This window comes from Aspergillus steynii (genome assembly GCF_002849105.1).
Source record: "Aspergillus steynii IBT 23096 chromosome Unknown P170scaffold_3, whole genome shotgun sequence".
In the NCBI taxonomy this organism is placed as follows: domain Eukaryota; kingdom Fungi; phylum Ascomycota; class Eurotiomycetes; order Eurotiales; family Aspergillaceae; genus Aspergillus; species Aspergillus steynii.
The window spans coordinates 2,174,717-2,189,905 of record NW_020194400.1 but is presented as its reverse complement, the minus strand read 5'-3'; the positions used below and the strand labels follow the sequence as shown (position 1 = coordinate 2,189,905).

Genomic DNA, 15,189 nt, shown 5'->3' with positions numbered 1-15,189 from the left:
TGTTTCGGATCGTCTTCTTATCAACTGCTGTCAACGTGCCCTATCAGTGATAAGCCGTCCGACCTAGCTGTTGTCGCAAACCGAAACACAGACCCCGTTCCGATTGCCTGATCGTCGCATTTAACTCACCAGGCCCCGACTGGATATCGGACGCCATCGCAAAGAGAGTGAGATTGATTACCGGCCTCCGGTATGCGCTTGACCGCCCTGGGACTGCTATCTCGTGCGATTCATTGATGCCGATGTTGCTAACTACCTCTCAGTGCGACAATCCCCAGCGTCGGACTTGATTCCTTCGCTACCCCAAACACCACTCTTTAGTTCAATAGACCATGTCACAAGACAGCGAGACCCGGCTGTCGCAGACGTCTCTAGCTCCCCCGGCAGAGATATCTGCTCCTGCTACCCCTGTTCACCGTTCGAACCTTTCCGCTTCTCCGGAGCCGAACGCAAGGGCGGAGAGCCTTGCTTCACGCTCCGAGAAAAGTAAATTTCTTTCGCCGCCAGCGCTGTCTTCATCGGATATGACCCCACCACCCTCCTCCCAAGTTCCACCGGCTCCCTCCCGAAGGTCAGGGTCCCGATCTGGCTCGTATCTTGCATCTCCACCAGATCTCGAGAAGACCCTCTGCGTCGCCTACGGGGCTTCCGAGAACCTCCCAACTGCCGAGGAAATCGGTGCTGCAGACGAACCCGGACTGCGTACAATTGCTAAGGAATTGCTGGGCGTAGCCCAGGAGGCCCGGATGTCAGCACTGCATTTCAAGCTGCAGAATAGCCTTTTGTCTTTTACGAGCAATGAAGCCATAAAACGTGCTGAGGTCGAACATCAGTTAGCCCGAAGAGAGGTCGAGATCCTCCAGAGCTCGGAGTATCGCAGTCGGCACTCTGAAACCAAACCGCTCCAGCCCATAGCCAACGTGGAATTGGAAATTGCCCTCAAACGTATCCAAGACCTCGAGGGAGCCAATGCTACATTGGACCGAAGACTTCGCCGGTCCAAGAAACTTATCGAACAGGAAAGAGAAAAGTCGGATCGGTTGGTGGAGGAAAACTGTTTGCTGAAGAAGCGCATCAGGGATAACCGTGAACACTTTTCGTTGATGATTGAGAATGGCTCATTGTCCCCCAGTCCGCAAACAGAAATCCAGACCCCTCATAGAAGACTCATGCCGCACTTCACGGATGACAGCCAGCACCTTATGAGCCGAGGAGACAGCAGCAACCCGTTTGCCGCTCTTCTGGCCGCCGATCGGGTTCTCAATCGAGAATCATCCAACATCACTTCTACCCCAAATCGGTTCCGCGTCCCGAAACACGATGCAAGTGGACATTTTCGTGGATCTCATTCGCTGTCGTCTCTTCCCATGACGCCCGCCCGCTCTCGAAACAATCGCCAGGAAATTCAATACCAGACCCCGGGAGGGGATTCATCTGAAAGGAACCGCGACAGGGACAGCACGATCTCCGCATCCGATATTGAGGAGGCTGAAACCGAGGAAGATATTCCCGTTTCTCACGCTGGTGCTTTGGCGACCCGCATGTTTTATCGCAACAATCTCCCGACAAATCGCCAGGATGGTCGAAGCGTGGGAAATGCACCTAAGTCCAGCACTCTTCTTCAGACGAAATTGTTTGGTCAGGTCAAGAAATCCGGCGTTGAGCGTTCGCCGAACAATCTTAAGCGTAAGGCAAGTTTTGACGGTGCGGGTTCAAAGAAAGCGAAAGCTGAGGAAAGAGTGGGTCTCGGTATTGGCACTTGGAACAGTAACGATACGAGTTAGTGCATGAGTTCTTGTGCCTTTCTAATTCTGCCGCTATTTGCGATGGAGACCTGGAGTTTTAGGACAGGATTGGACGATTCAGGCCTAGTTTCTTTGGCGTCTGGTCCATGTATATCTGATCCTGTGTTTTGTTTGGATTCAACAATCAGTTACGAATGATGACATGTAAAGATGATGAATGCAACGGAGTTTGGTTTTTTTTTTGCTTTTGCTTTTTATTTTTTCTTGTTATTGTCCTCTTCCCTAGGTGATGATCTTCTACCTGGTATAAATTGGATTGGCAGTTTGCACCCACCAGGACGTTCCTGCTTACTAAGCGTTGAGTCAACTCGCGCAAAAGAGCACGACGGGAACCCCCTTGAGCAGGTCACCACCACAAAGACCATATGATAAGGGTGGGAAAAATCGGTAGAAAAAAAAAACAAGAAGGAAAAAGAAACAGCCTGTAGTGATAAGTAGTATTATAGTCCTGGCCTCGAGCCATTACTACTGAGACTCGCGGTACTCCGAAGCGCCACACGTAGCAGCGAAAAGCTGGCCGGCCATTCCGCATTGGGCAACCAGGGTAGGGCTCGCTAAGCGAGGCGGTGCGGCTCTGCGCGGCCACACCAAAAAAGTTCCACCCCAATATTGAAACGAGGAGTTTTGAGATCCGACCAGCAACCACCCACGACGACGACGACAATCTCCCGGCTTTGATCCCCATCCGTCACAATGGTGCGTTTAGGAACCCCCTCGATTTGATATTTGTATCGGCCTGTCGAAAATTGAATATTGGACAAATTGGATGGTCTAGTTGGAAAATGCTAACGAACCCTCTTCGGTGGCGTATAGGCGATCAAGCACAACAACCAGATTCTCAACCAGCGTGAGTACACAAGCATAACCCATTTTTTACCTTGATAATCGAAGACTCTGTTCGGAACTTGGGACTGACAAATTGCTCTATAGATTTCCGCAAGGACTGGCAGCAACGTGTGCGCGTGCACTTCGACCAGGTACGAATTCGAAGCACATCTTCCCACCCAAATCGCATCGCAAACGACTCGTTGCAACAAGACTTTCGACGGCAACGCTGGCAATGGAATTTTCGCATTATGGGAGACTGACTGATTGGGATATTATAGCCTGGCCGCAAGCACCGCCGTCGTGAGGCCCGTCTCGCGAAGGCCGCCGCCGTCGCTCCCCGCCCGGTTGACAAGCTGCGTCCCGTTGTGCGGTGCCCTACCGTCAAGTACAACCGCCGGGTTCGTGCTGGCCGTGGTTTCACCCTGGCCGAGCTGAAGGTAAAATTCGCCCCGCGTTTTCCCGGATATAGTCAGAGTTGGAATATACAATATGGCAATCCGTCTCGGAACAGAAGCTCACAGGTTGTTCTTGTCTTTTCGCTCAATATAGGAAGCTGGTATCCCCAAGAAGCTCGCCCCTACCGTTGGTATCGCCGTCGACCACCGCCGTGTCAACTACTCTAAGGAGTCTCTGGCCGCCAATGTCGCTCGTCTCCAGGACTACAAGGCCCGCCTGATCCTCTTCCCCCGCAAGAGCGGTCAGTTCAAGAAGCTTGACTCGTCTGCCGACGAGGTCAACGCTGCCAAGGCTGCTTTCGCTGCTGAGGGCAAGACCGAGGGTTACGCCACGAGCGTCGGTGCTACCTTCCCCGTCAAGAACCTCTCTCCTGAGGAGGCTGTCACCGACGTCAAGCGTGACGACCTTCCCAAGGGCGAGGAGGCCGCTTTCCGCCGGTTGCGTGAGGCTCGCAGCGAGGCTCGCCACAAGGGTATCCGGGAGAAGCGTGCTAAGGCTAAGGCCGAGGAGGATGCTGCTGCCAAGAAATAAATGTGATTTCCAGATAATGATGAATGGGGTCTGTTTTCACGCCGGGAACTAGTGTACTGTGGCATGGCGTAGCGCCGCTTTTCTCTTATTACCTTTGTCCTTAACCCAAAAAGCTCCGGTCCTCTCGAAATGCAAATGTCCCACTTTTACGTTACACTATGGGGGTTTAATGGCAACGTACGCCTGACTTTCGGTGTTTTGAAGATGCATCCAACTGCGTCTTGGGCATGGGGGTTTTCGAGAACGAGCCTACGGGAATGTAGATTGGTCTTGGATTTTTGTCGAATCGATGGATGAGTATTTGGTAGACGCTCAAATAATCTTGGTTAGCGAAGAAATGAAATAATATGAATATTCGCAGCTGAGCGTTGTTCGTCAATATCCCAATTTCTGGGGCTTCGATCCTCTTCAATACGGTAATCAAACGGCTCAGATTGGACCAAAAGACGTTGGCCGGGGCGATCACCAATTTTGCGCCCAATCCCACGCACGACTAGATAGATCTTAGCTAAATGTTTCCACGTAGGCACGATGTCGTGAAGGCGCAAATTTCCTAGCGGCCTGGGCCATCTATGAAGTAGGTAGACATGTTTTATTCATGTGCGGAGACAGCATCATCGCAATTCATCCTTGGAGGGCAGACTTGCACCAACACCAAACAAAGCGCCAAGAACATGGTTAGCGGCCTCGATAATCGCATTGGCATCAACATCACCTGCTGATTCTGCCGGACCAACGGTATTCTCATGAATGACGGCATTGAAAAGATTCTTAGCCTCCTGTTCTGTTTTGCCCCATACAGAATCGTTGGCAATTGAAGCACCCGAGATAGTAAGACCTGGGGTCAATTGGGGTTCGCATGCCCATTCATCAACGCTGATTTCGCATGAAAGAATGACTTTTATCGTTCTTTCCTCTGATCCAAAAAGCATAGATGTACGCTGAAGATGGGGTAGGATTCGGCGCAAATTTGCCACCGTGAGATTCCCCATCATGCCTCGCAAAGGTATATCTTGACTGTCGCTGGGTTCTTCCGTAGTAGTTCCTTCATTCATGCCTGATTTGCCGCGAAGCAAGGCTGTATGGCGATCTTCAAGCCGTAACCATACGTAGGCGCGCGACAAAACCGCTTCCCAGTACCGGTTGATGCCCCAGCAGAGGCCCGACACGTCCAATTTCAGCAAAGGATTCTCTAATCGGGAATTGACCCAACGTTGTAAGTATTGGGGCACCGTGCCGTTGACGGTCTCCGGTGCTGCTACCGAAACCACAGCCTGGGTTTCGAAGTTGGTCTCGTAGATCAAGGATACACTGTAGAGCTCGGGCGGGAAAGGGGGTGGCACGGAAAACGTCAAGCTATGTCTCTCCACAAAGGCGGACTTCGGAACAGTTACAACATCCGAGTTTGTCTTAAGAGATAACGGGGCAAAAACCGTGAGGTGCGGTTTTCCGTGAGCAGCTGCACTGAGGGCAAAGGGATTTGGTGGAGAAGTCGGTGCGGGGGTCGGTAAAGAAACAGTTGAAGAAAATGGAAGCAATGTCGAGATAAGTGAGGATAAGGGTATATCGGGGGGACACATGGCAGCATCTGTGATGGTAGGAAATTCGGATGCCAGTAAGGAGGTCCTGGATTATCAGCGAGCCACGTTAGACAAACCGAACATGGGTGAATAACACTTACATTATTTTGCTCACATCAAGCTCTGGAAGGCCATCATGCTGGCTGAGATCCACTGACCAACACTCGAGGTCTGCAATGTGTTCTTTGAGCTGTTTCGCCTCTGCAGTAAGCTCCTCTCTCAATCTTCGCTTTTTTGAAACAGGCTCCGGAAACCGTACTCGGGGGACCGCCGAGGCCGACTCGACTGCTTCTGCGCCATCATCGACATTTCTTAGCTTTGACGGACTTTGGCCTAGGAGATCGGCTGTTTGCCGCCTTCCCAATCGTTGCGTCGTAGGACTGCTGCTTAGAAGCCCTCTGGATCGCCCCGCAAGCTTCTCCAGTCCCAGCTGAGTAGGAGTTGGAGGCAGATCGGGTTCTTCAAACTCCTCGTCCAGGGCCGGCGGATTCCAGTTTCTACTCCGATCATTTCCACCGGTGGCGCTGCCCAACTCAAGCGCCAATTGATCCTCGGGGGTATTCATGACCCCCGCATCCGGCTCGTCTTTTTTTACTCCTGCTGGAGACGGGAATGCTAAATCCGATGGACCGATCCTTCTTGAAACTCGTCTTGGCGGCGCAGCAAATGCCTGCAGGCCGATGGACCTTCGGCTCGAACGCGATACAGGCGATGGGTTGTCATGGTTGGGGCTTTCCATTGGACTCGCAGTTGACGGCAATGAGGGCCGCAGAGCCTTTCGGTCGCGCAAGCCCAGCATTTTCGATCTGGATTGGATTTGCCGGTCGTTCGAATTATGTCTACTGGGCGATCTTCGCGAGGTCGAGGGCGGGGCCCTCTTACTGAGACTCTGGTCGGAACCTTCAATGGGAGATTTCGCGAAGCTTGCCTTGGTCGGCGCGTGGTATGGGACACGGTCAAGAGAACGCCCTTGGGGCGGCGGCGGAAGCGGAGGGTTCATTCGCAACGCATCGACGGGAGGGGTGGCGCTCGTCCTGCTGGGATATGCAGATGGGCAGAGCGACGCCGGAGGAAGTCCAGGAGGGCGCGTTTGTTGACGTCCGGCGAGCCCGGTTTGCTTCGTTTGCTTCGTTTGCACGGCGACTTGAGCCATGACATAATCGGCCCTCGGAATCACCGCCGCCCGCCGATTCTTTCCCAACCCCTCGGCCAACAACCACGATGGACTCTCGCTTGGTCCTGTCAGGCCCGTCGCTGGCCAGCAGAGCTGTGCCCTTGGTGGAGCCAAGACCTCGACGTTTGCCCTTCCCTCGACCTGCGTTCGTCGGTCAGCGACATGTCTCCACCCCGTCGCTCCGTCGCATGGCCAGCCACGCAAAGGCCACGCCCCAAGGCACCGCGCCGGGCCTGAATGACTCCGCATCATCATCCCAAGCATTCCCCCTGTCCGGCTACTACTATGACATTCTCTCGAGCAGCTCTCCATATCGAGGGCAAGCGTCTTCCTCACGGCCCGTTCCTGGGCAATCTACCGCAAAAGCATCCCCCGCGGCTACCGTCGAGCCTCAATCCCCACAGGACAAAATGTCCATTGTATTCGGTACGCGACTGGCTGGTCCCGGTCGTTCTTCGCGCTACGATCCCGGGAACACGGCGCCGGAGTCCACCTGGAAAACCGTGAACGGCGTGGCGATTCCTCCGCGACCCGAGGAGCCTGATAATTGCTGCATGAGTGGCTGCGTTCATTGCGTATGGGATGATTTCCGCGACGACATGGAGCAATGGGCCGCACGAGTCGAGCAGGCCAAGGCCAAAGACACCCCGCAAGGACCGGCGACGGAAATGCGCCATAGGCCCAGGACGGAGGTCAATACGGCCAGTACGAGCATGGATGACGATGGCGGTGGCAGCGACACGAATTGGCCCGTTCCTGATCAGACGGAGGATGTCTTCGCCAACATTCCAGTAGGGATCCGGGAGTTCATGAAGACGGAGAAGAAGTTGAAACAGAAGCATCGGCAAGAAAGCGCCTCGTCCTGACTCATTCCATCCCCAAGCATGGTCAGGGTACGATTACCTGGGGAGTTTGGTTGGATAGAGCCATAGATTATTTAGTATATTAGATGCATGTATATACCATTGCCAATTCAATGATGCAACGAACAAGATAGGATACTCAATCCACCGAGATCTCGCAGTAGGTGGTGGATCGGTCGTGATTTGTTCCGCGAAACTCGGTCCTGCAGCGCCAAGACCGCCTAGCCTGCCCATTTCTCCTCCTCTGCGGAGTCCCTTTGGTATCAACTCTACGGAGTTATTCCCATCGTCTATCCTGGAGGGGGCCCTGTCAGAAAGTTGACAATGTCCTTCGACTCCATATTGCTGAAATGCGAACCTACCCGGTAATTAGTTACTCACCAATCCTTCTTATTCTTGCACTATCAGCTTCTCTCCGGAGAACCAGTTGCCGCTGTAACTAACCTTGACTTTTTTTTTTTTTTTTGGCTTAGAATCCCAGGAGTATCACCCGGTCTTCTCAGCATCGCGTCTCACTGAGCCTCGCCCAAGCGCGCTCTACATGGTCCCTCGTTGGTGCCCATTTCCAAAGAAGATGCAGATCCACAATATTTCTCGGTATCGGCGGGACGTTGGGTACTACACCATGGCAATCACCATCATGCAAATGGAGATCCACCCCAGATCCAACAAAAACTGTTCGAGGGGCTTCCACCCAAGCCCAGATACAAGCCCCCGGAAATGTGGCGGACCTAGAGAACAACGCCGAGGTTTCCATAGTTGGAGGATCGCCGAAACAAGGCTCGCGGAGGCGTAGAGAGCCGAGGCGTTGGGGAAATTTGCCCTTTGAGAGCTACGAATATAACGGACTAGGGGACTTATTTTTGATCAGCCCGAAGCAAAGTCTGGAGGCGAATTTTGTGGATCTAGGCCTCGTAAGCCTCAATGTGACCCATTCCACACCCCATAAGGGCCTTCATCGTTGTTTTATCACGTGCAAGATAACGCACACCAAGGAGGAGCTTACGCACAATGAACTGGGTCAGAACAAAGTATGGACGGTTATTTATCCAAAATATTTCCCTCGAAACTCGGACTGACTGACGTGCATCAGGAAATCGCAGAACATCGGACCGCATATTCTCTGGTAGCAAGACTTCACCGTTGCGGCACACTAAGGGAGCTCGTAACCCTCAGGGACAGCCTAGTTGGGGAGAAGCCGGATGAGGATCCGCGACTCAAGAATAGGCGGCAATTTTTGAAGCTACTGCTTGATGATGATGTTCTCACTGCCATGCATAGATCCTTACGAGATTTGAGGAAGTGTTTGCCCATTGGCAGCAGTGAATGCAAAACGCAACCCTATCAAGATCAAAAATTATACTTAAGCTCGAAGGATCCCAAGGAGGAACGAGAAATGCACCGGCAGCTGAGACCAGTCCCACTTGCACGTCGAAGGCCGGGATACCAATTACCAGTCGGCCAAAGGTACAAGGAGGTTTCTGACATCATTGAGAACAACACATACTCTCTCATCGCAGCAGATGCAGGCTCGGGCAAGTCAACTCAAATACCACAGATATTGCTTGACAACGCCATATCCACGGGGTCAGGATCTAAATGCAGAATTATCTGTGTCCAACCCCGCCGAATCGCCGCCGTTTCGCTTGCCCATCGAGTTGCCGAAGAACGAGGTCAGCAAGTCGGTCATGATGTGGGATATCGTGTTCGCTTCCAATCCCGATACTCCTCCCGAGGCAGAACGATCAAATATTGTACCACAGAACACTTTCTCAATCTACTGCACAATCAACCGACTTTTCTGGATTCAGCCACCCATATAATACTTGACGAGGTCCACGAGCGAGATGTTGCGCTTGACTTGCTTATGCTTACGGTGAAAAAGATGATCAAACAGCGTCAAGCAACTGGAGCGCCTGTGCCGAAGGTGACCGCGATGAGTGCAACTTTAGATGCCGGCCTGTTTTCTTCATACTTCCAAAATCAGTCAGACAACGGCACTCTTTCACCAGCTCCATGCCTCAGGATTCCAGGTCGCACTTTCCCGGTCGATAAACATTATCTTGATGAGATCTTCGAGCCTCTGTCGCAGACCTATTCGGCCGAAACATTATGGTCGTTGTATGGCGAACCCTCGACAAGACGTTTCTTGGCCCAGCATGACTTCCACCTGGAAGCAAGTACGGAGGAATACACGCAGGCGACTGTCAAGATGCCCTCTTCACCTGAGGTCACATCTCGCGATTGGGATGACACGGTTCCCATTGGCTTGATATGTGCTGTTGTCGGCCATATACTTTCCACCACGAGCGGAGGCTCCATTCTGGTCTTTCTGCCTGGTCTTCGTCATATCACGGGCGTAGAAAAAGCTCTCAGGATGTATGGGGAGCTTCTTGGCCGCGACTTCACCGATACTCGTCGGTATCGCATTCTGCCACTGCATTCCAGTCTCCCCAAGAGCCAAGACCAGGCATTCGAAATGGGCCCGCCCGGTTGCCGCCGAATCATCCTGTCTACAGATATTGCCGAAACCTCTGTCACCTTGCCGGATGTGAGGTTCGTGGTTGACACCGGAAAAGTAAATATGAGTATCTACGAGCCGCGGGAAAGGTCTAGCCATCTTACCTGCTGCTGGGCCAGTCAGTCCAGCGTTGCCCAACGCGCAGGAAGGGCGGGAAGAGTACAAAGCGGGGAGTACTTTGCCCTGTTCACCAAGGAAATGTACGATACGTTTCGAATCACCCGCCTTCCTGAAATAAGGCGAGCCGATTTGCGGCGGGCGTGCCTGCAAGTGAAGAAGGCAGGCTTCGGCACTTCTATCCAGGACACGCTGCAGGAGGGCATTGAACCGCCGGATAAGCGTCATGTCGATGGCGCAATCCAGGATCTCAAGTTGCTGGACGCTTTGGGTGAACGGGAGGAGCTCACCGTTCTGGGGAACGCCATCGCCTCGCTGCCCATAGGCCCAACCCAGGCGAAATTGGTTCTACTAGGCATCATTTTCCGCTGCCTCGAACCTCTCTTGATCATGGCAGTACTTCCCGGAAACGGTTCTTTATTCTATTCAACGGAAGACGTCGAGAAGCAACAGCAGATACGGCAGGCTCGTGAGGACTTTTCGCAGAACACGTGGAGCGATCACTTGAGTGCCGTGAACGCCTATATCGCGGTGCGGGATGAGCTACATCAATCGGGTCGCTCCGAAGCTTTCAAATTTGCCTTGTCAAAGGGCATATGCTTCGATCGATTCAGCGAAATGAATTCTGCAGCCCACCAGGTGCTTCGTCGGCTAGTTTCCGAAGGACTCATTCCGCAGTCTTCGATGCGCTACTTGCGGTTTGGGGGCCGTGCTTTGAACGTGAATTCACACCGCGTTCCTCTTATCAAGGCCCTGTTGTTTCATACGCTCCACACCAATATCGCTGCTCCGCACCTGGACTTGTCCGGGCGCTATCGAACGAAAACAACCGGGCGAGTTCTTGTGGCCTCGAGCAGTGTCAATGGCCGCACGCGTCCAACAAGTCTGCTGGTCTTCGATGCAAGTTCTGTTCCCTCCAGTGGCGGATCGATTTCGTTTCTTTGCAACACCTCGCACATAACTCCACTCATCGCCTGTCTGTTGGGCGGGCGACTTCAAGGCACGGACGAGACAGTGTATCTAGATTCATGGCTGGCCTTGGAAGTAGAAAACAGCGGAGGATTAATGGGCAATCACGCGGTCAAACTCTTAATCGAGCTTCGCAAGGCCCTCGAAGTGGTACTCTCCCCCTCTTTCGGTTTCAGTTTGACTCTTGGGCGAAACTAACATTCCGTCGCAGGCAATTACCACCGCTCTGGATGCCTTAGTTCGACGCGAGCGTTGGTCCCATGCAGTGTCGCCTAAGGCAGGTGGCCATATCTTCCGAACAGTCTCGAAGGCTCTCGTTGATGTCCTGGACCTAGATTCCGACCTCGTCTATGATCAGCGGCAGAAGGACGCCTCCAGATAGGCGTGGAGGATGACAGGAACTCTGGGTGCTCGACCATAGAATTGTAGAATAGCTCAAGTCGGTCCTTTGCATCGTTCACTCTGCCGTAGTCTTACATAAGCCGTCTCGAGTGGGCTCGTTCTGCCGTCATCCGCCGCCCTGGCGCTTCTGGACCGAAAGATCCCAAGGAGCACTCAAGCAACAACCCACAAGACCGGCCGAAGCATCATGTCGATGTCCAGGAGTGAAACGGATATCATCCTCAATAAAGCTAATGTTGCCTTGGCCCGCAGTCAACGACTCGTTGCCTCGTGGCTTCCTCCGCAGACGTCAGAGGAACTCGCCAATCTAAAATCCGAAGAAGAGCTGCAACGGGAGGAAGATGAGATTTTTACCGCGGTGCCGGAAACGTACGTTGGTGCTCCGTATGTGCCCATGTTCGCAATGCCGACTGACGCGTGTCCATGCTACAGACTAGGAATCGGTGCTCCCTTGCCGACCAAGGCGGCCGATGGCAGTTGGAATCGCACCGAACTGGACTCCAATGACAAGCTACGGAAACAGCTTCTCGGCAAGAACTACAAAAGAGTCGTCGCTGCTAGCGCAGGCGCCTCCGCTACCGTAACCCCCGGCAAACCAGGCACTCGCGCAAATCCCGGTCCCAGCGCGAAGGAGCTGGATGATGAGGATGGGCACGATGAGGACGAAGGGCGGACAACATCAGTTGGAACGAGCCAACGGCGATTGAAAAAACGGAAAGCGGCTCTTGAGGGCAGTCACAACCACCATGAGGTGGCTACCAGCGCGGGCGAAGGTCAAGAAAATATCACTTCACCCCAGGAGGGGGCCTCACCGCGACAACCCCCAAGGTCCAAGTCAAACAAGAAGGCCACAAGCTTTCTGGATGAGATCCTTGCAGACCGATCGAAGCGGAGAAAGAAAAAATGAACCCGGGTGTTGGTTCCTTGATTCGATTCTGTTATCATTATACCCAGTAAGTTGTTGACAAGCTCATGGAGGACGATAGACAAATCAAAAATTGCACGTATACATATGTCCATGTATATATAAATATATAGAAAGAAGTGAAGCCAATCCCTTTCCCCTTGTCAACTAATCGATAAGGATTCGGCACACCAAAAGTCTAAGTGGGCACCGCTTTGCTGTACCCCAGAGATGACTATAATTTGACAGGACATGTACGCCGTAGCAAATCAAGTTCTTGAAATGCCATGCCTTGCACTTGCCATCATGCAAGATTGTCGGAGGACCTCAACGTTCGGACTGGCCAAAAATGGTGATCAGTGTGGGCCCAAAATGTGCAAAAGGATTTCCAATGGTCGTGAGAAACCAAACCGCCAAAATAGACTGTACAAGAGATATCCCATCCAGAGAAATAGAACGAATACAACAGGACGGTCAGTTTGCATCCTGATGCAATATATCACACGACAAGATACAAAAATCGAAAGAATAGAGAGCGAGAAAGGGGGGATTTGGGAAGGGGAAGAGGGATAAAAAGAAGATGAAAATCGATCGTCTGTTTTTCTTCCCACTGTTGCGCCATGACTGGAAGTTAGCCACATCCTCAGCATCACGGATATCTTTTATCCGCTTCGAATTAATAGTAACGAGCTGTTTTCGCAAGGGAGGAACAAAAAGAAGAATTGGTAGGTGATTGAACGGGAGAACAAGAAAAAAAAGTTGAGAACTCCTTATTCCAGTCGCTTCCGTTTCCTGTCATCCGCCATCGCGTGTTGATCTTCGTCTGGCCTTTCCGCGGTATCGGCCGGGTTTAATAGCGAGTGTACATTGCTAGCCATACTGGAACGTCGGGTCGCTGGCAGGGACGATTCATGCCGAGGGAACCTGGGACCTCCCAATGGCCAGCCGTGGTCGGCGTTGGGGGTGGAGACTATGTGGTCTGGGTGTAAAGGCGGCGTGGCATGGCGCGATGTCTCCTGGAAACGACGGGGTGCACCCATTTCATACTGTGCTAAAACTTCCCGGACCTGCTGCTCAGTGGATGTCGGAGTCCGGTGCGGCGACGGGGACCACGGTGCCGCAGCCGACCCTGCTGGCTGGTGACCCGACGCGAATGGAGACACGCCCGGCGGTGGCCAACCGTGTTGCCGAATATCTGCAGAGGTATGCCGACGAGCCAAGTTGGGCCCCGGTGGAGAGGACACGGAGGAAAGAGGATGAGGCATCGGCTGCTGGGGAGGGATGGCAGGCGGGACGGGAGGTCTGTTGTAGCTCGGCGAAGAATTTCCAGCACCAATCGAGCCATAACGACGGGGAGAAACAGCCAAGTGTGGGGGTACTGGCGGACGGATGATGTTAGGCCTGCTAGCATCCAGCATCGAAGGCCGGCGGGAATCTTCCTGGGGCATTTGGCGCGGAGACAGCGGCGGACCTGGGTCGACTGATACGGTAGGAATATAAGGCGGGCGGACGGCAAGATACGGGTCGGGGGGCTGTTCGAGGGCTCGTACAGCCTCTAGGTGTTTCTCCAACTCTGCTTGCATGCTTGACACATCCCGATACAACAGCCCTTCACGGTCAGGTATCATTCCCTGTAGGAACCGTGAGATCGAATGGGTCCAATGATAGCATCGCACCAGGCTCTCCGCCATGGATTGATACCGGGCGTTAAGTGCCACATTTCCTTCCTCCGCCCGGGTCAGGCGATTATGCATGTCATATAAAGAATGCTCTAGGTTCATCAGTCGCGCCTCGGTGGCATCGGGAACAGGCTCGGCCGGGGTGCCAGGCTGAGAAACGGCTGGCTTATGGCCAGGGAACGAATCGCGGTGGATTAATGCGTGTCGAGATGCCCGTCTTTTGATTTCTCGCAGTCCATTTAGATCACCGCGTTTGAAATTGCCGTTCCCATGTTTAAATTCCCACAGGGCTGAATCTGGGGACCCGGTATGAAAAACATCGCTCACTGGAAGATCACTACATCAGCAACGGCCCCTCTGGTCTCCGTCCTACTCGGTGCTGTATGCACATACCTTTATGGAATCCATACATGTTCAGTTGCCTGACGAAGGACGAAATATTGGTGTGTTTGAAATATTGTCTGGCCAGCCAGTGTTAGCGAGTCGGTCATTGCTGACGAGGAGTACAGCGTAGGCCGGAGGGAAAACGCACGCAAGAACTTTTGAGAATTCGGATGTAGGAGACATGACAAAGCTGTCGTTGGTATTGGACCACGAAATCAGGTGCTGGATACTAGGGTCCTCTAGCATACTGTCAAGTATCGTTAGCAAGCCTTTTCCTCGACAATTCCTTCCATTGGAATTCAGTCGGACACGAATCGATGGACGTACTTGTAAAGCTTGTGGATAAAAGCGGTTTGCACAACCTTGGGTTGCTGGGCAGCAGCGGCAGCCCCAATAGCCTGATTCGGGGCTGCATGGTTATTCACGTTGCCAGCTTCAGAAGAGCCATTGGAGGCAGCGACAGCGTTTGCGCCTGCTCGATCACTATCGGGGCTGCTGTGGATCGGGGGACCAGCGCCTGTCGCCGCCGAGGCATGTGGAGTGAGTTCCATCGGGTCGCCCGTGGACGGAGCGGACGAAGGAGGAACGGAGGAAGAAAGAACAGGAAGCTTTCGTGTCTTGCCGGGCGCATCTGTAGCACCAGAAATCCCAGTGTTTCTTGACGGGGGATCGGCGAGGCCGCTCATCTCGCGCGGCGGAACAGGGGGGAAAAAAAGGGTAACGGCCGGGGGGCCGCAGGAGTGGAGGGAGAGGCCGGGTTGCGTTCCCTTTTTTTTCTCTCTCCTTTTTTTTTTATTTTTTTTTTCTCTCTGGAGACACTGGAGGGCCTTCCTCTCTGCAGGAAGCGGCACAGAGAGTCGATGAACGACACGAAGGGCAAAAGGGAACGAGGGCAACGCGATCAAAGAGCACTCGTGGAAGCCAGGCGAACGTGGGAAGATGGAAGATTATCACGGAGTCTGGGCCAAGAGGGCGC

General features: G+C 53.2%; 8 protein-coding genes across 8 annotated transcripts; 6 read left to right on the top strand and 2 right to left on the bottom strand.

The window, feature by feature from the left end:
- Positions 1-155: 155 nt before the first annotated feature.
- Positions 156-1,870, top strand: P170DRAFT_148167 (uncharacterized protein). The gene is made up of 2 exons (XM_024842502.1): positions 156-190; positions 264-1,870. Exon 2 carries the CDS (start codon positions 333-335, stop codon positions 1,782-1,784), a length of 1,452 nt encoding a protein of 483 aa, XP_024705855.1. The 5' UTR covers positions 156-190; positions 264-332; the 3' UTR covers positions 1,785-1,870.
- On the top strand, positions 1,871-2,286 carry P170DRAFT_148168 (uncharacterized protein). Its single transcript, XM_024842503.1, has one exon. It carries the CDS (start codon positions 1,956-1,958, stop codon positions 2,172-2,174), a length of 219 nt encoding a protein of 72 aa, XP_024705854.1. The 5' UTR covers positions 1,871-1,955; the 3' UTR covers positions 2,175-2,286.
- A 198-nt stretch (positions 2,287-2,484) lies between these two features.
- P170DRAFT_435745 (60S ribosomal protein eL13) lies at positions 2,485-3,972 on the top strand. The gene is made up of 5 exons (XM_024849012.1): positions 2,485-2,501; positions 2,619-2,652; positions 2,736-2,782; positions 2,912-3,070; positions 3,183-3,972. The coding sequence occupies exons 1-5, from the start codon at positions 2,499-2,501 to the stop codon at positions 3,618-3,620; spliced, it is 681 nt and encodes a 226-aa protein (XP_024705853.1). The 5' UTR covers positions 2,485-2,498; the 3' UTR covers positions 3,621-3,972.
- A 262-nt stretch (positions 3,973-4,234) lies between these two features.
- Positions 4,235-6,200, bottom strand: P170DRAFT_455045 (uncharacterized protein; the record flags this gene model as incomplete). Its single annotated transcript, XM_024851497.1, has 2 exons — positions 4,235-5,246; positions 5,302-6,200. 2 exons carry the CDS (start codon positions 6,198-6,200, stop codon positions 4,235-4,237), a joined length of 1,911 nt encoding a protein of 636 aa, XP_024705852.1.
- A 202-nt stretch (positions 6,201-6,402) lies between these two features.
- P170DRAFT_435744 (oxidoreductase-like domain-containing protein) lies at positions 6,403-7,382 on the top strand. Its single transcript, XM_024849011.1, has one exon. The coding sequence runs from the start codon at positions 6,422-6,424 to the stop codon at positions 7,238-7,240; it is 819 nt and encodes a 272-aa protein (XP_024705851.1). The 5' UTR covers positions 6,403-6,421; the 3' UTR covers positions 7,241-7,382.
- An 866-nt stretch (positions 7,383-8,248) lies between these two features.
- P170DRAFT_474110 (P-loop containing nucleoside triphosphate hydrolase protein) lies at positions 8,249-11,226 on the top strand (the record flags this gene model as incomplete). The annotated part of the gene is made up of 3 exons (XM_024853104.1): positions 8,249-8,257; positions 8,331-10,994; positions 11,056-11,226. The coding sequence occupies 3 exons, from the start codon at positions 8,249-8,251 to the stop codon at positions 11,224-11,226; spliced, it is 2,844 nt and encodes a 947-aa protein (XP_024705850.1).
- Positions 11,227-11,398: 172 nt separating this feature from the next.
- Positions 11,399-12,311, top strand: P170DRAFT_405762 (DUF3245 domain-containing protein). The gene is made up of 2 exons (XM_024846598.1): positions 11,399-11,615; positions 11,679-12,311. Exons 1-2 carry the CDS (start codon positions 11,434-11,436, stop codon positions 12,151-12,153), a joined length of 657 nt encoding a protein of 218 aa, XP_024705849.1. The 5' UTR covers positions 11,399-11,433; the 3' UTR covers positions 12,154-12,311.
- Positions 12,312-12,821: 510 nt separating this feature from the next.
- Positions 12,822-15,161, bottom strand: P170DRAFT_148049 (HSF-type DNA-binding domain protein). The gene is made up of 4 exons (XM_024842501.1): positions 14,541-15,161; positions 14,362-14,460; positions 14,223-14,290; positions 12,822-14,155 (listed from the first exon to the last, which is right to left on the bottom strand). Exons 1-4 carry the CDS (start codon positions 14,897-14,899, stop codon positions 12,921-12,923), a joined length of 1,761 nt encoding a protein of 586 aa, XP_024705848.1. The 5' UTR covers positions 14,900-15,161; the 3' UTR covers positions 12,822-12,920.
- Between the last annotated feature and the right edge of the window lie 28 nt (positions 15,162-15,189).